We start from the raw sequence: 23,524 nt of genomic DNA, 5'->3' as shown, positions 1-23,524 counted from the left end.
TTATATCCTCAGTGCAATGCCTCACAATCAACAGAAGAGAGTAATTTTAAAGTTAAACTGTCAGAACATTTGGTAGATATTTGTGGCTCATCTTTCTTTGACCTGAAGTTTTAGACTGAACCACCATTTGAGTAGGATAAGGAGAATATCAACATGAAGCTACCTAGAAGCATCTTTTTAGCTTCTCTCTCTTCTCTGTTAGTGTTCACGTTATACTTGTCTAACCTTGCTTTACTTATGAAAACAATAACAATCACTAACATTGGCATGACTGCCATCAATCACCAAACTTCTCATGCTGAGTTTTTCAACCAGAAAATAGAGAGCCGTGATTCAGTCAGAAAAGTGCCACTGCAACTTTTTAAATAATACTTCACAAAGGACCTTGACACACCTTACAAAAATGTGTCCTCAAACCAACTCCCATTCCTGACCACAGATATTTAATACTCAGTCATAGCTCTCAGTGTTCTCATACCTTCCCTCCTCCTGTGTCTCTCTCCCTAAATCTCCTCCCCTTTCCCATTTATTTTCTCATTCCTCTCCTTTTTATAGAGGAAATCCATTCCCACAACTTTAATTGAATTTCCTTATTGATTCTTGCTCTCATTTCCAAATGTTAGTGCTGTATTTCTAGCTCTGAGATAATTCCATTTAAAATTAAATTATTACCAAAACCAGCAATAATCCTCCCCCATTTCCCCAGGATTGTCAGACTAGATTACTAATTCTTACTTCTTTAAAATATCTATAGAATTTACGGAATTTCCTTTTCCTTCCTCATTGCCTTTATTCTGTTTCATTGGACTCTACCGCTTAACACTTGTATCATTGCAGCAGTCTCTAAATGAGATTCTCTTTTCCAAACTCTTCTGCCTAAAAGTCTATACCAACAAACTTGAAAAGGTCCAATCATCTTATGTCATTCCCCTACTTCAGGATTTATAATTCTGGTAAGTAGGTGGATCAATCAAACATGAGCTAAATTTTCAAGAAACAATACCAAATTAACAGGCTCACTTCTCCATTTTTTTGCATCTACCATATATTGCTGGTTCTTTCCAGCTTCAGAATTATTTCATGCACTTCAATCATAACGACTTTATTTCTTCTTACATTGGTCTCCCCTCTGAAATGTCACATTCCCATCAATTCCAAGCCTATATTTCCTTCAAATGCATTCTTTTTTCCATGAATATTTCCAAATTAGGGGGATCATGTCTTAGACATGGAGCTAAATGAGCTTTAGAGTAAAGGCTAAAGAAAAACAATGAAGAAGAAAAAAACAAAAGAAAACAAAAAACGATACCAGATGGAAGCATGGATCTACATAAAGGAATGGTGAGTGCTACTAGTAGTAAATATAAAGCATTCTTCAGCACATTAAAATATATAATTGTCTAAAGCTAAAGAGAATTATGATGTATTGTGATGTTTATAACATATGAAAGTAAAATACATGAAAATGATAGCATAAAGAATGGAAGGGGAAACAGAAATATGCTATTGAAAGTGATATGTTTATAATATTAACTGAAGGTACAGTGTGATAAGTTAAGCATATATACGGAAAACTCTAAAACAATCTCAAGAGAAGAAAACAAAGGAGTATAGCTAATGACACAATAGCTCAGATAAAATGGAATCATAAAAATAGTCAATAAATCCAAAAGAAGGCAGATAAAGAAACAAATAAAAACAAACTGCAAGATGGCAGATTTCAACCCAACTATGTCGATAATTGAATTAAATAAAAATGGGCTGCACATTCCATTAAAAGTCATATATTATCTAATGAATAAGAAAAAATCAAGGTATGGTTTAGCGACTAAGGTGGTTGCGTGTTCATCTTCCTCCTCCTGTCATGGGTCCAGATCCTCTGATGGTATACAACTGTGCTGAAGTCTGGCTGGTGTCAACTGTCTCCACAATGCCCCCTGCCCCCCAACCAAGAAACCTGCTCAGGCTGGGGGAAGCAAAAAAGTGGAGTAGAAAAAGAAGATTATTGGAGACAAAGCTTTTGGTCTAAAGAACAAGAAAGGAGCAAAGCAACAAAAGTTTATCAAGGCTGTCACTCATCAAGTTCAATTTGGTCAACAAAATCCACATCAGGTAGCATAAAGGGAAGCCAAAGAGAAACTGAAGAAAGATGACAAGAAGTAAGAATTGCAAGAGCTAAATGAGCTATTCAAACCTGTAGTTGCTGCTCAAAAACTAAGTAAAGGTGCAGATCCTAAATCTGTGGTACGTGCACGGGCAGAGCACTAAAGGAGATAAGTATAAGTTCTCTCATGACTTGACTGTGGTAAGAAAATGTGATGCAAGCAGTGAAGAACTTGAAAAGTATACTACGGTTAATAGGGATGAGAGAAAAACTGGAAGAAGTGAGTAACAAGCACAGTGAGGCAGAAAAGAAAAACTCCAGAACTGTTCGTGTGCAGACATTTCTTTGAAGCTACTGAAAACAAATATGGCTGGCTTTGGATATGCCATGGAGGGGGAGATATTTGCATGTATCATGATACACTTCCTCCTGGATTTGTATTGTATTGTATTTATATTGTATTGTATATTTTTATCTTTTATAAAAAGAAAGTAGAGAAAGAACAGAGAATTTCATTAGAAGATCTAATTGAAAAAGTGTTCTGCCCTAGGTCCAAATGCTGCCAAAATAACTCCAGAACCTTTTCTTATATGCAAGGAAAAAACAAGAAGAGATTGATAAACTTAATCAAGAAATGCAAAGAAGGAAAGCAGACTTCAAAGCGGGGTAGGCACTAGTTTTCAGTAGTTGTGAGATGTTTGAATTTCATCCTGAGCTGATGATAATGAGGAGGAAGCAGACGATACCTGTTACACCCAGGGAACAGGTGGAGATGAGGCTGATGATTCAATGAGCAATGTAGATGAAACAGGTATTACTGTAGCCAGTCTTGAAAGATTTCAGCGCACATACTTCAGAAAGAGATAAAACAAATTAAGCAAAGCTTACAGAGGTAGGGCTAAAAATGGCAAAAGAAGTGATCTGGAAGAAGACAATGCAGGGAAGGGACAGAAAAATGGAGCCATCGATGCTGTTCCTATTGATGAAAACGTTTTTTGGGGAAAATGTGGATGATCTAGAAGAACTTAAACACACTTGATTTAGAAGAATGACATCATACAAGTCAATGAAAAAATTAAGCCAGCTCAGCATGGTTGAAATTGACTACATTAATTTTTCCACCTAGAATTCTTCAATAGGATGCTTATTTTCCATGCTGAGTGGGCTTACTTGCCTCCAAAAAAGGAATATTCTCCCTAACTCCTATATTCTGACTTTGGCTACATCTCATAGTAAGTTCAGAGTAGTTCATGATAAACTGGAAATGATCAATTGTTCTAACTGTCCACTCAGGTAGGAAGTGTAATTGCCCTTCAAGCTCCTGATTTTCTCCGGGCATGTATTATTACAAGGACAACATAAATGTAAATTTAAAATACCCTTCATTTAACAAAGTTTTTAATGAGTGATTTCATTTCTTTTGTATTTATATGTTTAAAAGACTGTCTAGGGCTTCCCTGGTGGCGCAGTGGTTAAGAATCCACCTACCAATGCAGGGGATATGAGTTCGAGCCCTGGTCCGGGAAGATCCCACATGCCTCGGAGCAACTAAGGCCATGTGCCACAACTACTGAGCCTGCGCTCTAGAGCCCACGAGCCATAATTACTGAAGCCTGTGAGCCTAGAGCCTGTGCTCCGCAACAAGAGAAGCCACTGCAATGAGAAGCCTGCGCACCACAACAAAGAGTAGCCCCTGCTCACCACAACTAGAGAAAGTCCACGCGCAGCAACGAAGACCCAAGGCAGCCAAAAATAAATAAATTTATTAAAAAAAAAAAAGGACTGCCTAAAATATGAGCACTGTCATTCATAAAGAAAACCACAGATTTAGCATTGTATATCTTTGGACAATTTGATGGCAATTTAAAATGGAACTTCTTAAATCTCACAGGATCAGTTGCAGTAACCTATGTTTAATTTCTTTGTTGTTGTTGTTAATAACGTTGTAAATAAAATCCTCATACATTAAAATCCAAAAAAAAAGCAAGAATCAACTATATCATGTCTAAGAGAAAATACACTTAAATATAATGATACAGGTTAAAAATAACAAGATGGGAAAAATATACAAATTCAAAAGAAAGCTGGAGTACTTATATTAATGTCAGACAAAGTAGATTTCAAAACAAAGATTAATGCTACGAATATAAAAGAACATTCATAATGAAAAAGGGGTAGGTTCACCAAGAAGACATAGCAATCCTAAATTGCTATGTATACAGCTAACAATGAAGCTTCAAAATTCAAGAAGCAGATCTAAAAAGAGAAACAGGCAAATCCACAATTATAGCTAAAGACTTCAATGATCCTTTTTCAATAACTGATAGAATAAGTAGACATAAAATCAGTAATAATATAGGAGACATAACACTGTCAATCATCTTGACCAAATGGATACTGGTAGAATATTTTATGCAATATAAGTAGAATACACATCTTTTTCAAGTGTGTATGAAACATACACCAAGATAAACCACTTTATCAACCATAAAACAAATCTCAATAAATTTTAAAGGATTAATATCATATGAAATATGTTTTCCAACCATAGATAAGTAGGAATCAATAACAAAGATGTCTAAAAAATCCATATATTTGGAAATTGTGAACAACACTCTCCTGAATAATCCCTGAGTTAAGAAGGAATCACAAGAGGAACTAAAAATATTTTGAAATGAAAACACAACATATCAAAACTCGCAAAGCATGGCTAACTGTCCTTAGATAGAAACATAGCATTAAGTGCTTATGTTAGAAAAAGAGAAAGATCTCAAGCCAATAATCTTAGCTTCCTCCTAAAGAAGATAAAGAAAAGCAACATCAACTCAAAAGAAGCAGAATAAAGAAATAATAAAGATGAGAATTAATGACTTTGAACACAGAAAAACAATATACCAATATCAGGAATAAAAGAAGTCATCACTATATATACAACAAACACTGTAAAGATATAAAGAGAATATTGCAAATATATTTATTTGCGGTACGCAGGCCTCTCACTGCTGTGGCCTCTCCCGTTGCGGAGCACAGGCTCCGGATGCGCAGGCTCAGCGGCCATGGCTCACGGGCCCAGCCGCTCCGCGGCATGTGGGATCTTCCCGGACCGGGGCACGAATCCGCAGTCAGACTGCATCGGCAGGCAGACTCTCAACCACTGCGCCACCAGGGAAGCCCCCATTGCAAACATTTTTAAGCCAATAAATTAGCAAACTTAGATGACAAATTCCTTGAAAGCCATAAAATACCAAAACTCAATCAAGAAAAAACAGATAACCAGAATAGTCCCTTAACTATTCAAGAATAACCAGAAGAGTCCCTTAACTATTCAAGAATTAAGTTCATGGTTACAAACCTCCCAACAATGAAAAAACTCTAGGCCCAAGGGGCTTTACTGGTAAATTCTACCAAAGATTTAAGGAACATTTAATATAAATTCTACAGAAACAATTCCATACAAGTGAAGACGAGGGCATGCTTCCCACCTCATTTTAAAAAGGTAAACATGATCCTGAAATGAAAACCATACAAAGACATTCTAAGAAAAGAAGACGCCTCAGTATCATGCATGATTTAAGCATGCAAAGAATCTTTTAAAAAACACATTGTATCAAATCTAGCAATACATAATAAGGATATCATAAGTAAGCAGATTTTCCCCCAGGAATAGAAGGTTCATTTAACATTAGAAAAACAATCAATACAATTCACCATTTTAACAGAATATAAAGGAGAAAAACCATATGATCATTACAATAGATGCAAAAAACTTTTAATAAAATTCAACACTTATTCATGATAAAAACTATTACCATACTAGGAATAGAAGGAACTTCCTCAACCCAATAAAGGAGGTATTAAAAACCCTACACTTAGGGCTTCCCTGGTGGCGCAGTGGTTGAGAGTCGGCCTACCGATGCAGGGGATGTGGGTTCGTGCCCCGGTCTGAGAGGATCCCGCATGCCGCGGAGCGGCTGGGCCTGCACGTCCGGAGCCTGCTGGGCCTGCACGTCCGGAGCCTGCTCGTCCGGAGCCTGTGCGTACGGAGCCTGTGCTCCGCAACGGGAGAGGCCACAACAGGGAGAAGCCCGCGTACCGCAAGAAAAAAAAAATACCCTACACTTAGATCAAAGTTTTATAACTTGTTATACTGAAATAATTTTAGGCTTAGAAAAGACTTAGAAAAATAGTACAAACAGTTCCCATATACCCTTTACACACCTTCCCCTGATGCTAATAGTTTATACAGCCATAGTACAGTTATCAAAACTAAGAAATTAAATTGGTACGAAAGTATTAACTACCAAATTTATTTACATTTCACCAGTTTTTCCACTTATGGCCCTTTTCTATTCCAAGATCCAATCTAGAATCCCACATTGAATTTAGTCATCATGTCACCTTAGTCTTTTCCAATCTGTGAAAGTTTCACAATCATTCCTTGCCTTTCATGAAGTTGACACTTTTGAGGGTTTCTTAGGTTTTCTCATGATTATACTGAGGTTATGCATTTTGAGGGAATATAGTACAAAAGTGATACAGCCTTCTCAGGGCATCATATCATGGGTTATAATGATTTCAGTGTCTTATTACTGGTGATATTAATCTTGATCACTTGGTTTAAGACAGTGTTTGCCAGGGCTTTTTACTGTAAAATTACTCTTCTAATCTTTGTAAATAAGTATTTGGGGAAAGATATGTTGACACCATGCAAATATCCTCCTTCTTAAACTTTTGCCCACTAATTTTAACATTCATTGGTGAATCTTGCATACAGCAATTTTTACTCTGGTGTTTTAATGGTAATTTTCTATTTCCCTGATTCCTTCTACATTTATTAACCGGAATTCACCTATAATGAAGACATGTCTCTTCTCAATATTTTATCTATTCGTTCAATCATTAATTTCTGCAGTATAGACTCATGGATATGTATCTTATCTTTTTGGTCATATACAATATTTGGTTTGCTACTGAAATTGTCCCAGCTTTCACCACTGGGAATTATTTAAGGTTGGCTCCTGTGTCGTACAAACATGCACCTTTTTCCATCTACCTTCGTTTTTTTATTTTCTGGTACCACAAAATTCCTTGGGCTCTTCTTTTATTTTCCCCATCCCAGCTGTGGGATCAACTACTTCTCCAAATAACCTTGGTTCTTTTTACTGGAGAATGACATTTAGTAATGAAGATTTAGGTACTAGATGTGATTAATGTCATATTTAATGGTAAAAAATGTTTTCTCCCTAAGATTAGAAACAAAGCCAGGATGTCAACTCTCATCATTTCTATTCCACTTTGTAGAAAGGTCCTAGCCAATATAATAAGGCAAAAGAAATAAATAAAATACGTGCAGATTGAAAATGAAGTAAAACTTTTTATTTATAGAAGATATGATCATCTATTTAGATAACTCTAAGTCATGTACAAAAAAAGCTACTAAAACTAATAGCTTGTAGGATACAAGGTCAATATACAAAAATCAAGCCTATTTCTACTGGTAGCAAACAATATGGAAATGAAATTTAAAAATACCATCCACATCAGAAGACATGAAATACTTATGGATAAATTTAACAAAATATGGGTAAGAACTAAACACTGAAAATTATGAAACATTCCTGAGAGTAATTAAAGAAGACCTAAATAAATGCAGATGTATAGCATGTTCAAATGCCAATTCTTCCCAGATTTTTCTATAAATTGAACATAATCTCACAGAAAATCCCAGCAGACTTTTTTGTAGATGTTGACAAACTGAGTATAAATCTTATATAGAAATTTAACTAGATTAATTCATATTATGAAATATCCTACCAGAGAATCCTAAAGCTTGAAGATACTTCAAAGATCATAATTTTATGTGGGAGTAAAACAACTTGTCCATTTCTACACAAGAGGGAAGAAGCAGATCCAGGATGAGTATTTCCACCTTCCAGTACCAAGTTCTTTAGAGTGGTACATCATGATACTTGTAATTAAGATTAATTCACTTTTAACTTTGCCTAGGAAGAGATTTAGCTTTCCCCTAAAGATGCCAGGATATTTACATGTGCCTTCATCTCTGGGTTTGCCACAATATATAGAAAAATGGCCAATAATCATGGAAGAAATCTATAAAAATAGTAAATGTCCCAAAGCACATTAGTAAAACTGTAATAAAAAAATACCTGATCTTAGAGATGAATTAATCTTTTATGAATAAGTTACGTGTTTTAAAGACATAGGACCCCTTAAAAATGTTTGAAAACACTAGAATTACAAATGAATTCATTAAAATAGCTACTGGCATTAGCATTCCTATAATTAATACCTTGTTTGTTAGTGATACAATACAAACCCAAATAAAACCAATCGTATTTTCACATCCTTTTAGAAGGAGTCTCAAAATTTAAGCATGCTGCTATGACGCTGTTCTTCTTCAGGTGTGTGAAGATGGCTGAAAACATTAGTACCTCATCTGACATCCAGTATACTACCCATACCCCCAGAGTAAACCTGTAGCAGGCGTGTATGAGTGTAGAAACTTTGTGATTTTTGTGGTTGTGCTTCTTTATGCAAGATAGCTAACACCTTTGCTCAAATTAAGTAGCAACTATTTTTATCAACATACTAACAATTTAAACTCATTTCTTCACATATATCACCCAAAGCTGTGCTTTGGCAGCTCCTTCTCCTACCCTACTTGCAGGCTTCTCCAGTTCCATTCACCACAAGGGAGCTGCCTGAGTAGACATCTTAATAGTAGCTTCGCTCTGGGCATGTTGAGCCCAGTGGAACAGTGACAGGATAAGCCTTGCTTCTTCACTGTGTGGTAGGTGGGTTCTCAGAGCGTTCTCTAGATGATGCCAAACTACAATTTAACATGAAAAGCTGCGTGCTGATGACAAAATCTTTGTAGCATATCTTACTCTCTGAATAGGACTGAAGAAAGTCCATATTTTGCCCCTTCTTTAAGGTTAGCAGTGCCATACTGGTGCTCTACATTTGTCTCTTAAAGAAATTTTTCTTTCTGTCATGTTTTGCTATTGGTGGTTGTGGTGGAATCCTCCTTGGACAGGGTATATCAAAGGAATATTTAGTTGTGGCTTATAACTTTGCCTGCCAAAGAAAACCTCTGACCATATATTATTTCTAGGAGACATGCCAAGATCTTGATACTTTTCAGATTCTTTTTTTCTTTTAATTTAATTTTATTTACTTTTTTATACAGCAGGTTCTTATTAGTTATCTATTTTATACATATTAGTTATATATGTCAATCCCAGTCTCCCAATTTCAGGTTCTTTTATAGTGTACTGACATGATAAACAGTACATAGTGCATTAGGGGCTATATATGGATGCAACTCATAAAGAATATCATCAGTGTTATAAAGTGGATGTATAACTGTCTACATGAAGTTAATAAACACTGAGGAAACTTAAGAATGGTCACAAGCTTCTCATAAGGTTTGAGAAGGATCCAATACTTACCTCAGTGCTTTATACATGGTAGAAACTCAAAATTTTTTTTTAACATCTTTATTGGAGCATAATTGCTTCACAATGGTGTGCTAGTTTCTGCTCTATAACAAAGTGAGTCAGCTATACATACACACATATCCCCATATCTCCTCTCTCTTGCATCTCCCTCCCACCCTCCCTATCCCACCCCTCTAGGTGGTCACAAAGCACCGAGCTGAAGAGATGTAAGTTTAATTGAAGTGAAGTTGGAGTAGAGGTATCATAACTTGGTACAACTATTTCAAACACCTATTTACAGTAAATGCTTACAAAATCACCACACTCCCTATTACTGTAACATAATACAAAAATGAAGTACTCATCTCACTTCCTCATAACTCATATGATACCATTCTATCTTTAGGGTTTAATAGAGAAGAATATTTGGCACAAAGTAGACACTACATAAATGTTGATTGATATATGTTTTAGAGAAAAATATGGAAACCCGGAATAAATTGAAATGGAAGGACTAACTACACAAAATGACTAGATAATAATTCTAAGCAAATGCTGAACTACATAAAAATTTCGTAGTAAAATTTTTATATGAGCATTTGAAAATCAAAATACAAAAATCAGTGTCTGTACTAACAATATCTGAAGTAGTAAAAATAAAATTAAAAAAATTTAAAAGATAGAACAAACACAATAATTTCCTGTTCCTAAACTTAAGTAAACACTGCAGTATTAAAAACAAGTACTAAGCAGATTACAGTAAAAATAAAATTATATAATTTGTAGCATCCATTCTCTGGGTCTTTAAGTTCTGTTTCAAATAACAGAGACGTTCCAAAGAAGTCAAATAAATTTATTACTTGGTTAAATATTAAAACTAAATTGCTTTAAATTCCTTTTAAAATAATAAATTGTATAAATAAATAAGAGCTCACTTTAAAATGAAAGGCATAGAGACAAAGTTTTAAAATTATGATTGTTTTGCTAGTTAATTTTCCTGAAGAATAACATAACATTGGTGCCTTTATTTTTTATGAATTAAGGAAATGAGGAGAAGCAAACTAACAAATTATTGTGATAAAAAAGAAAAACTGTTTGATCACATTGAATAAAATTTCAAAATGCATTTCAGGAGTCAAAACTATCAAGAAAATTTTGTGCTAAGGAGTCCTACATTCAATTAAATGACTGAGTAAAAATGAAAAATATAATTACATCATTCACTTTTATTCACTTAAAATTTTTTTTGCTGTAAATTCATTTTAACCAAAATATATAAACACTATGCCATGAAGATAACCTACCTTTTTATCATACACATCTTGCCAGTTTACTCCAGAAAAGAAACTGTGTCTCATAATTTCTTTTGCATCATCTGGTCCTCCACCAAGGCTGCGAGGACAGAAATAAAATTAAATGAGTATAAAACGTTTACATAAGCTGAATGCATAACTACAAAGTTTTTGTGAAATGTAATTTTCTGTGTGTAAACAGTTCTTGTGATAAATAGCCATAAAAATAAAAAGCTTTTATTGTAAGATCTAATTTTCCTAATATGCTATTAATAAGAACTAGCCTCAGGACAGTATGGTATTTGAAAAGAGCATAGGCTTTGGAGACAAACCTGAAACAGGCAACCGGCTCGGAAATTTATGAGATATATGACAATAAAAAAGTTGCTTAATCTCAGTTTTCTCATCTGTATAATGGGATTAATAATACCAGCCTGGTGGATTATTGCAAGGGTTAGAAATAACATAAGTACCTAGCACAATAAATGGTATTGTCAATTCTATAAACCAAATTTATTTTAGAACGACTTTAGTCAAAATGCACCCTTGTTAACATAAATTCTGAAAAGACTAGATAATTACTTAGAAAAAACAATTTGGAGAGCATTGCTAACAGACAGAAACTCATGGAGTATTTTCATATCTCAAATGAATTTTCACAGAAATGATAAATTTAATCTATGAAATATCACTGCAATATAATATGCTATGCAAGTTTCAATATAAATTAAAAATTTAGAATACTCCCACCCCATCTTTGAAGGAAATGTTATTAAACTGATACCTGACACAATCTGAAATTCAGGTGCTTTCTAGCTTTCTCAGTTTCACACAGTACCTACTAGTCACTATGAAGAAAGGATGAGAGAAACAGAAAAAAAACAGAGAAGGAAGTAAGGTGGGAGGGAAAGAGGAAAAAGAGAAAAAAAGAAAGGACAGGGAAAGAAAGAGGAAAAGAAAGGAAATCTATTTAAATCTGAATTTGATACAGCAAGTTTTATTTGATTTTACTCATCATTAGGAATGATATGTGCTGGTAAATGCTTAACAATCAGCTCTCTGAGGGAAATTATGCATATACAATATAATGCATTTTATATATATTATTATTTTTACTGATACAAGATGTGTGGAAGTAAAACATTATATAGTATTTCTAACCTCAAAATATATAAGCAAAATAGGTAAGTAACCTCAAAAGCATAGATAAGAGTAAAATTTAACAACATTATTAAAGAGTGATGAGTTTTGAGTATTTTTTACCCGTGATTTTAATGTTCCTGATTTAACTGTAAGTTTATATAATTTAATTTTTAATAATGACTGTATTCAACAACCTGCTCACAAAATTTTTCAAATTTAACAATTGGCTATTCTAAGCTGGTACATTTCAACTCCCAACACAACACTGAGTAAGAAGAAATGCAAGTAGGTCATAGAAAACAAACAATTATACAATTTTAATGAATTCTGGTTATTATTAGGTATAAGAAATACATGACTGGGAAGAATCCAGGATCCTCTGACACACTGTCAGAATGGAAAACAAAACAATTAGCTGATATCTGAATATCTGTAGTGATGATCCTATAGTTCCCACTATCTAGGTCTCCTATCTCAAGATTCATACAGAATAAACTACACTCCTGATATGGAACTTTTAGATTGGATCAGATCATAATAGTTGCATGCATATTTGCAACTTTCACACTGGCAAATCTATACTTAGTTAACACTCGGCACTTGACTCCCTGGCCTCACTCTTTTTCATTCTATTTCAAGTTGTATATGTCTCTCTCCTGGTAGAATGCAAATGCTTTGGAGGGGAGAGTTCAGTACTGGATTATCCAAAAAGCATTTTAAAGCTTGTGCTTAGGGAGCCAGGAAAGCAGAAACACCAAGACACAGGCTTCTGAAAAGAATTATTCAACATTTCAAGTATGCATTAAAGTAGTATGCACAAGAAAAATCAGCAGTTCATTGTATTTTCTTACATTTATGTTATTATTTATTTCAATACTGTTTTCAATCTTAATTATATATATGAGATGATGGATGAGGTAGGAGTTGGAATGGAGAACCGTAATCATTTTTGTAATTAAAAGGTTTTAATTCAGCTTCAGTTTTTCATTTTTATGTCACCCCCTCAATTCTCTAGCAATAGTTTGGCTTTGGACATAGACAGCATTTAATCTATATTTATCAAATACATATAAAATTAAAGTATCGGCCATGAATGCTATACAAAGACTAAGAATATACTCTTAGGCTGCCATTTTAGAAGTTGGTAGAGATTCTTTAACACAATCTTCTTCAAAGTGTGAAACTGTCAAAAATTTCAACGTCAATGACTCCCTAATATACAATTTAAAACTTCAAAATTATATCAAAATATAATTTACATTAAGATATTTTTGTCTAAGAATACCAAATTCCCATATCAGAAAGCCAAACTAAAATCCTCGGCTACTATGGATTCTTCATAACTAGAAACAACATCTAATTCACATTTTCCTTGTGTTATTGAATGCAACATGAGGTCATGCTTTTCCTACAAAATTTGCATAGGAGGCTAAAGGAGATACTGATAGAATAATCATAACGTAATGCAGAATAAGAAATAAAAGCAAGATGAGAGCTGACTCTTTGATGGAACTGATAGCAATTCGGTAAAGAGTATCAGAGAAATTCAGGCAGTATTTAAAATAGTTTAATAGGAATAATAAAGAGGTATACTATAGTGCTAGCTTTGATTACGTTTCCAAAGATTTTTGGAAGCGTCCTTTTGTTGGCTCTTTCTCTTCTTTATACCTCTTAAATTTTGACATTTCCCAAGACTCTGTCCTAGGCTGCCTTCTTTTTATATTCTATTCTTTTCACTATTCTCATGGCTCCAGCTACCTCCTAGATATCTACAGATCCCAAATCCAAATATTCAGTTTTGTGTTTCTTTTTTTTAAATTAATTTTTATTGGAGTATAGCTGCTTTACAATGTTGTGTTAGTTTCTTCTGTACAGCAAAGTGAATCAGTTATACGTACACATATGTCCCCTCTTTTTTAGATTTCCTTCCCATTTAGGTCACACAAAGCATTGAATAGAGTTCCCTGTGCTATACAGTAGGTTCTCATTAGTTATCTCTTCTATACATAGTAGTGTATATATGTCAATCCCAATCTCCCAATTCATCCCACCCCATCCTTCTGCCCTTGGTATCCATAAGTTTGTGGATACCAAATCTGTGTCTTTATTTCTGCTTTGCAAATAAGTTCATCTTTGCTGGGAAAACTGGACAGCTACATGTAAAAGAATTAAATTAGAACACTCCATAATACCATACACAAAAATAAACTCAAAATGGATTAAAGACCTAAATGTCAGGACGGACAGTATAAAACTCTTAGAGGAAAACATAGGCAGAACACTCCTTGACATAAATTGCAGCAAGATCTTTTCTGACCCACCTCCTAGAGTAATGAAAATAAAAACAAAAATAAACAAATGGGACCTAATGAAACTTAAAATCTTTTGTACAGCAAAGGAAACCATAAGCAAAATGAAAAGACAACCCTCAGAATGGGAGAAAATATTTGCAAATGAAGCAATGGACAAAGGATTAATCTCCAAAATATACAAACAGCTCATGCAGCTCAGTATCAAAAAAACAAACAACCCAATAAAAAAATGGGCGGAAGACCTAAATAGACATTTCTCTAAAGAAGACATACAGATGGCCAATAAACATGTGAAAAGATGCTCAACATGACTAATTATTAGAGAAGTGCAAATCAAAACTACAATGAGGTATCACCTCACACCGGTCAGAACGGCCATCATCAAAAAATCTACAAACAATAAATGCTGGAGAGGAGGTGGAGAAAAGGGAACCCTCCTACACTGTTGGTGGGAATGTAAACTGGTACAGCCACTATGGGGAACAGTATGGAGGTTTCTTAAAAAACTAAAAATAGTTTTTAGTTTGACCATATGACCCAGCAATCCCACTCCTGGACATATACCCAGAGAAAATTAGTTGTTGTGTTTCTATTAAGCACTGGTACTATTTTCAGCTGCCTGCTTGACATCTAGGTTTTCTATAGAAACCTGACTCGGTATAGCAAAACTAATATCAACATCCACCCCATCAAGCCTCCTCCTTTGCCTGTACTCCTTCTCTGTTAATAATAATTCCATTCTCCAAACTAGTCAGCCAAGTTGGAAACCTCAGAGGCATCCTGACTCCTTCCCCTTCCTCACCATTTCTATTTAATCATTCACAAAGTTCTATTTAGCACTCTTTAGAACTGCTTTAGGAAGGACTCCATCTCTTATCTGGACAATTCCATATGTATTCTTAATTACTCTGCCTACCTGCCCCTGGCGCTTCACTGTTCTAATCTATCCATGACAAAGCTTCCTGAGTTACCTTTTCGTAACACAGACCTGATTACACCATCCCTTACTTTTAATAATTCAGTGGCTTCTCATGCCCTTCTGAATAAAGATTAAATATTTTCTAAGAAAGATAAGGTCCTTACAATCTAACATATCGGCTTCATCTGCCAATGTTACCCAACTCATATTCTACACTCCAGTTGCTGAACTTCTCAAATGCCACGTTCATTTGCAATTCTAGCTGTTATTTACATGTAAAATTCTCTTCATGAAAGCCACTGCAAATTGCAACTCCTTCATAAGCCAGCTCAAGTTTTCCAATCCCCTTAACAGCTAATAATTTCAAAAGCATTTGTATGTAGTTTAACCTGAGCATCTGTGAATATATGTTTTGTGCCCTACATTATTCTATGAACAACTAGAGCAGAGATTACCCATTTTATTTATCCTTGCATTCCCAATATTTTAATGTAGCAGTGGAGGGGCTTGACATATTTACCTTAAAAGGAAATAACAGATAGTTAAAAATACCACATCTTCTCTTTAGACAATATCAACCTCTGGGTAGACAAAACTTTAGGAGTTGTACTACGTACCAGGCCACTAACATTCTAGAAATTTACCTCACGTGTATTCAACAACAATTATTAAGTGACTACTACGTGCTATCCCCAGGGGGTGGGGTGCAGGTGGAGGGTGGGAAATGACAATAAAAAAATGAAAGAGACATAGACATGAAAACCAGAAGGAGTCAGAAAAAGATGGGTTAAAAATTCACTACCCTTGAAATCTAAGGCAAATATTAGATCCAAAACTCAACTAGATAAAATTGAAATCCTAGCTCTATATAAAGATTATCTATTGCCAAGTACCACTTGCTACAATAGTTGTGAAACAATCACATCAAATGGAATACATTTTAAAACCTAAACTAAGAAAACGGTGCACTGTAAGGAAGATACAAGAGAAATATCAAATAGGCAAGTATAAACTTGATTTCTATTCTTGTTCTGCAGGAATTTTCTGTGAGAACTAGGATAAATCACGTAACCCTCCCTGGGCCTCATTTTCTCCTCAGTCAAATGGAAATGAGAATAATATCTATCCTACCTACTCCACAGGCTACTAAAAAGCAAGGGACACAAGAGATGCGCAAATGTCCTGACAAAGAACACAAATTCACTTTATAAATATAAGGTAAGGTTTCAGTTACTAGAATTATGAAACATGTTTGAATGGTTCTTCACAAAGCATAAAGGTGACACGTCTTTTATTATGTTTGCTTATTTCTGCTGAAGGTAAAATCATGTTCCTCACAAATTTAAAAGCTAGAAGTATGTGATGGAAACCATCTCTAAGGTAGACAAAGCCCACAATTTAAAATTCATTTATTCCTTCACTCATTAATTCAGTCTGTCAACAAATACATACTGAGCATCAACCACAAACAGAACATTAACAAAAATTATGTGAGGTGTTACAAAAGATTAAACAATATACGAAATGGCCTACCCTTAAGACGCTTAAGGTCTAAGAGATTTTCAGAGACATACTGATATGCGTATATATCTACTGGAACAAAGAATATACACATGTATATACAAACACATATATTAAGGGACATTTTAAAATTAATACTCATTTCATGTATGAGTTATAAAATGTATGTGTAAATAAATATATAAACATGAACAATGAATAATACAGCTCATTAAGCAAAGAGCTGTAGGATTCCTCAGGTCATAGCTATAGCTACAAAAATAGAAATACAAAGTATGCAAAGACACTTTTTGCCATTAGTCCTTTCAGCCATGCGTGGAAAAGAATTATCTTCAAAGACAAACAAAAAAAGTAGTTAGATATGTTAACATACATACGTGTGGGAGGAGAGTATAGAGACAGTTCTATCTGTTTTATAATGTAAATCAGCAGAAATATAAAGCCCAGAGACTGAAAGGAGAAAAGGGATCCTCCTATCCCCACAATAGCAAGCACCATGGCAATTAAGAAAGTGTTTGTTCATAAAACTCTCAAAATCTTTATGTGGTAAAATCTGTATAAAATTTCCAAGTTAGGAAAGAGTTGAGGGAATTTTTTAAATGTTCTATATTATGCAGTTAAAAATAAGTCAGTGTCTCAGTAGGAAGATGTCTACACCAAATACATTGCTTCTTGGAGTTAGTTATATTTGAATTAATTTCCATATCACAATTCCTAACCACATTCATCAGTAACTCACTGTGTGTTATTTGCGGCTTACCGTTTATTTGGATCCTTTATCAAGAGCCCTGAAAGCAATGATTTTGCATCTGAAGAGAGTGTTCGAGGAAATTTAATGTCTTCCATTAGAATTAGTTCAAAAAGTTTCTCATGATCCTGGTTGTAGAAAGGTAACCTCCCGCACATCATTTCATACATGACAACCCCAAGGCCCCACCAATCCACGGCTCGGCCATAGTCATTATCTTCTAACACCTAAAAGTGAAACCAGTAAAAGATCAATTTTTACACGTTAGCTTTTAAAGTATTATTTATAAAACATAAGATTTTTACATAACCTAGGTAGGCTATTCTGAGATCTTGACATTTAAATTATGAAGCATCCTACAAAAGATATAAATCACACCAAATATGTGAAATGTTCAATATATATCCAGAAATGACTGGGTACCAAAAAAGGTATTGCAACAGATTCTAAGTAAATGAATGTATGAGTGCCCTAAGGATCAAATGAAAACTGTTTGCATATTTTCATTTAGGCCTACTTAATTTTTCATTCTGGTTCCACTAACATGGACTTTAAGTAACAACTTAGAGCTAAACTGTGCTGATTATAGAGAGCATAATGTGTCTACCACATTCCTGTACTGAGAAGAACCAACTACTACAAATCAAACAGTGAAAGATAGGAATAAACAAATGCAATGTACTAGAGAAGAGTCCAGGGCATGACAACCATGAAAATAAATATAAAAACTTTTGGAGGCCCCTACATGTTTAAACTCTTTCAGGAAATATTTAAGCAACAGGTGAATATAAAGATTTACTGTTTGGGTTGTAATAAACTTTAGTATCCAAAGTTTAACTACCTCACAACAATTTCTATTAAACACAAACAATAAAAATTATGGACTCAATATTTATAGGGTATATGACCTTAAATTTATTTCCCAAAACACATTACATGTAAAATAAATTTAGTAAGAAACAATACGCAAGTATAAGTTAGGCTATGTTAGAACAATCTGTTCAAACTGAAACATGACGTGCCATTTGTCCCAGAAAGGTAAAATTTGATTTACCCTTCTACTGCATATGTTCCTCATCCAATGGAATTTTCTTTATCTATTTGGATCTTTCAATATTTTATTTTAAGATACTATATTTGAATAATCTTAAAGCTTACTTTATCTGATCCTCTTAGCTTTGGGATAAACAGATCAAGAAAACCATATACATGAAATTAATCAATCAAAAAAATCTTATAATTGATGACATTGGAGAGAATTTGATACAGAACAAAGTAGTACTCATGTTTTAAACTTTCTTAGTTTGAGCTAAGTATGTTGTTGAACATTACGCCTATGTGACTTTTATTTAAAATTTAACTAATAATTTTGTAAAACGCACATAATATTTTTGACAGCTACACTATGATTACTATAAATACTACGAAAGGCACTTTGGTAGACAGAGTATTTAAAGGTGGAGAATTTAATTTTAAGAAAAAAAATTATGTTACCTAAAGATCTATTTAGTAGTGTTTTCAAATGCTACGAACAGATTGTTTTCTTCCAGTTTTACCAAGACATAATTGACATACAGCTTGATAATTGATATACAGCATTGTGTAAGTTTAAGGTGTACAGCATAATGATTTAACTTATATACATCATGAAATGATTACTATAATAACTTTAATGAACATCTATCATCTCATACAGAAACAGAATTAAAGAATTAGAAAAAAATTTTTTTCCTTGTGATGAGAACTCAGGGTTTACTCTCTTAACAACTTTCATAGGTAACATACAGCATGTTAACCATATTTATCATACTGTACATTACATCCCTAGTATTAATTCAATTGTATCATTGTTTTGTGTCTAAAGACAACTAGAAACTGCATTGGCAATATATAAACATAAGTCCAGTTTCTAAATTTTTCCAAAACCCTTTTGTAAATAACAAACTAAGCAAGATGTTTTTGGGGAAAACAATAAATTCTAGTTTCTATCTTTAGCCAAAAATATTTAAAATTTCTACTTGTTTGAAATGAGTAATGTGAGAACATACAGAAAACAAGAAACAACTTGAAGTAGAAGGAATTCTACTTGTGTACTTAAAGGAAATACTGTATATATAATTTTTAAATACCAGTGACTTTTGAATCTCTCCCACATCCAATTAGTAGAATGTACTGTTTGTAGGCCTTTATCTAATAGATGCAAGATTTTACCTAATAACAAAATTTTTTAAATCTAAGTAACCTTTTACTGCATTCCTACAACAGCAACAAAACAGTGGTACATACAATAAAGAGCCAAATGTAGCTTTTAACCTCTTTTTTCATAAAACCATAAAAAGCATAAAAGCTGGATTAACTGCCTCCCGAACCCACATTTCACCAGCCGGGTTCTCATCCCCAGCTGGCAAAACTGGCAATCCTTTATTTTTGTTTAAATACCTGGTTTGCAGCCAGAAGGGAAAGTGAGTACATAAAAAAAGGGTTTTATTTTTGAAGAGAAATAAGCAACTGAAAAATAAAACTGCATTGTAAAAAAATCTGCTTGATAAAATAAAATATATTTTATTTAGCTTTGTAAAACGAACACTGATTCTCAAGATATGCGGTTTTGCTTTTGAACATACGAGCTTTCATTGAAATATACATACATAATGCTACAATTAGAGCTGTTTGCTGTATTACTTTGTACTAAACAAATCTGATGTAATGTATTATCTTACTGACATGTAAAACTTAGGCAATGTTGAGGAGAAAATACCCCAACAACTCAGCCAGGCCTCTTTATCTAAGAGTCTTTGCTATCAATTAAAAAGAAAGATTTCTGTTCAACTCCTACCTCAAGACAGCTGGAAGATGAAATATACAAGAAATAAAAATAAAAGTGATTATAATATTCTACATGCGGCTATATAATAAAAAACATGTTACCACTGTTCATACAACGGCTTTTCTCTCTCCTTATATCTAAATTATTTCAAAATACAATACTTTGAAATAATGTAGAAATTCCAGAGTGAAATTAAAATCCACAGCCTAGTAATATATAAAATTTACATTCTTTAACCTAAGAGTTGCAATTCCTTCTGGTTACCTCTGACGATTTTTTTTTCCCCTAGCAAAAAGGCTAATCTACTTCATGGTTATCATGAGGGTTGATCCAACCAGTAGGATAAATGGCAATGTAGAGGTACAACAATGGTAAGTTACATTTCAATTCCATTAAAATGCAATTTATCATATAATCTAGATATAAATGCAGGTCAAAACCTGCTCCTAAAGAAATAATCCACTGAAAGACTTATCCTGAAGAATTAAACTAAAGACAGTGTCTCTTTTCCATGAAATCAATGTCACTAATGTTTAAACTAAAATCAACTTTAAATATGAATGCAGACATTTAGTATTTCCTTCTACACCTACTGTCCTCTGTAACCATAGATATAGCTTCACTTTATAAGCACATTTAACACAAATGCCCAAACAGAGATAAAGAACAAGTGGGGATTTGGAACACTAAAAGAATGTAAATGTTAAAAAATGACAAGAGGTCATATCAATAAACACTCCAACGGAGCACAAGCTCTAGGAAAAAAAGCTTAGTTTCAATGTTTCCACTAGAAGCCAGAGATTGCTTCACTTTATGATATAATAAAATCTAAGACTCAAGGAAGTCACAGCAGGTTATCAATTACTATTAAATGTTCTGGCAATATTGATTAATATTTGATAACATTTAATGTAGATACTTCTACTTATCAAAACCCAGATGAGTTTAAAAAATCACCATGAACAGCTCTTGAATGGTTACTAATTTCAAAGAATGACATTAAATAATAAATTATATATTTTAAAATGATACCATCAATTAAAGTTCCCAATGTAAATATTTGGCTACTGGGTACTTTCAAAAAACATACTCATTTCAATATTCTTTTACCAATTAAGATTTACTGGGAAGCTGAAGGAACACCTTCCTCAGCTTGTTCGCCAGGCCACACAATGCACTCAAGGCAAGCAGTTATGAGGAGGCTATGTATGCCCTGGAGTGGCTTACTGCTCAATCAATAATCTTGACAGAACAGATGGGGGAAAAAATTAAACATCTAAACAAACTGTCTGTACACCTATGTTGTGAAACTAAACTGCGAACTTGGATGAACCAATTTACCGCTAATTCAAAAACATTTTTTTTCTGGTAAGCTTATATTTCAGGTAACTTATATGTGTGTTTTATATATAAACACACATTTATATACTTTATAATTTACAGAAATCCTTTAATATTCCTAACATCACAGGAATTTGCTAAAAAAATGAACTACAAATCTTCTAATTCAGATTCTAAAATGTATTGCAGCTTCAGTAGAACTATATATTTCATAAGAATTATGAATTCCATGGTTTATTGGTATTTTCATCATAAATATACACTCTCTATCCAGTTTTCAACCACTCTAATGATTCTAAAGAGACTGAAACTGTAAGTGCCATTTGTTCTGAATTAAGATGCTGTAAGCTTTATGGCTACCTCCTAGCATGCAGACACAAGTACTTGCATGCAGCTAACATCGTACTTTCAAAAGCATTCTCTGCCTAGAACAGGCAACATTCCTGATAAGGAGAAAAGCTAAATGGATACAATATTGGTGATTAAATCATACTTACGCATATCTTCCAGAGATTTCTATACTTCCTTTTTATCTTGAAGCAACAAACAATATGGGATTCTAAGAAACTGGGTCTTTGTAACCAAAGTAAAAATGGCCATTGTAAAACACTATAGGTAATCACTAGTGTTCCCAGTTAGGGTTAGTTTTGTATATGTTCTTATGTTGCAGAGAATTTAAAATTAAACTCTGTGCTTAAATTAGGATCATTCCAAAGTACTGAATGCAAATATTCTGATTGTTAAAACCAAAAGACTATATAACACTGAAAAGAACTTAGGTGAAAAATAGCTACTATAAAAACTGACAGAACTCTAGGGAAGTAAAAGCTGCTACTTATAAATGTTGAGAGACATTAACATTGAACTAAAAATATCATTTTTGTTCATATTTAAACAATATCCAATTTGGGGACAAAATGAGATTTTTTTTTACTATGAAATTTTTTTTAATTGAAATGTAGTTGATTTACAATGTTGTGTTAGTTTCAGGTGTATAGCAAAATGGAATGTTTTTTAATATTATCCAGAAACAGTATGAACAGTCAGCCAACTCATGACAGAATTTCTTAAATATAAATTCTAACTATAAAGCAGACAACTTCTGTCTGAACTAATCACTGTGCTCATTTACTTAATTTTCCCCTTAATATTGGTGATGAGACCTTTTCAGAACCATCAGGAAGATGACGGTTTTCAACAACACCTCAAGAGGATAATTGTTACATGAATCATTAACAATTAAATAAAATATTAGGAATGTATACAGTTTGGGGAAAGCTACTAAAATAACTTTTAATTTTTACAAAAAGCTTAGAATTTGAGATCTAGTTTCATAATCTGTTAGAACCAGTAGAATTTTGTCCAAGGGTATGCAAAATGCAACTATGTGTGCTACTATTTTTATCTATAGATGAAATGTACAAACATATATAACTTTAATCTCATTCATTTATTTTAAGATCCCCTAAAGATAATATTGATAGAGCCCATAAAACTGTCTTTTTCATTTATTCTTTGTTGTATTTAAAATAAATAAATAAAATTCCATTTAGTACTCTTAAATCGAGTTTGGTTCTAACTACTCCCCCCATGTACACTACCCTCCATACTACAAACTACCTTCACCCTTAATTTACATGATTCTCTCAACCCATTCTGAAGAAGTTATTGTATCCTTTTGGCCTTTCATTTACATAGAATTTAATTTCCATCTGTGCTATTATCTATATAGAATCACAATGACTTTAAGCAAATCTTTGTATCAAAATAGTTAGCAAGGACTTCCCTGGTGGCGCAGTGGTTAAGAATCCGCCTGCCAATTCAGGGACATGGGTTCAAGCCCTGGTCCAGGAAGAT

The 23,524-nt window shown here is 33.6% G+C and overlaps 1 protein-coding gene and 1 pseudogene across 1 annotated transcript in view; one reads left to right on the top strand and one right to left on the bottom strand.

Annotated features, from left to right (window-relative positions):
• AKT3 (AKT serine/threonine kinase 3) overlaps nt 1-23,524 on the bottom strand; it is a 393,469-nt gene that overhangs the window by 74,282 nt on the left and 295,663 nt on the right. Inside the window, exons 14-15 of the mRNA XM_060128626.1 lie at nt 17,512-17,726; nt 10,869-10,956 (exon numbers count right to left, since the gene is read on the bottom strand). Coding sequence (XP_059984609.1) covers nt 10,869-10,956; nt 17,512-17,726 — 303 coding nt within the window. The remainder of the gene's footprint in view (nt 1-10,868; nt 10,957-17,511; nt 17,727-23,524) is intronic.
• Nucleotides 1,711-3,156, top strand: LOC132516417 (zinc finger CCCH domain-containing protein 15-like; annotated as a pseudogene).

This window comes from Lagenorhynchus albirostris, chromosome 2, assembly GCF_949774975.1.
Source record: "Lagenorhynchus albirostris chromosome 2, mLagAlb1.1, whole genome shotgun sequence".
NCBI lineage: Eukaryota > Metazoa > Chordata > Mammalia > Artiodactyla > Delphinidae > Lagenorhynchus > Lagenorhynchus albirostris.
Note: the sequence above shows the minus strand (reverse complement) of the source record. Positions and strands in the feature narration are given on the sequence as shown.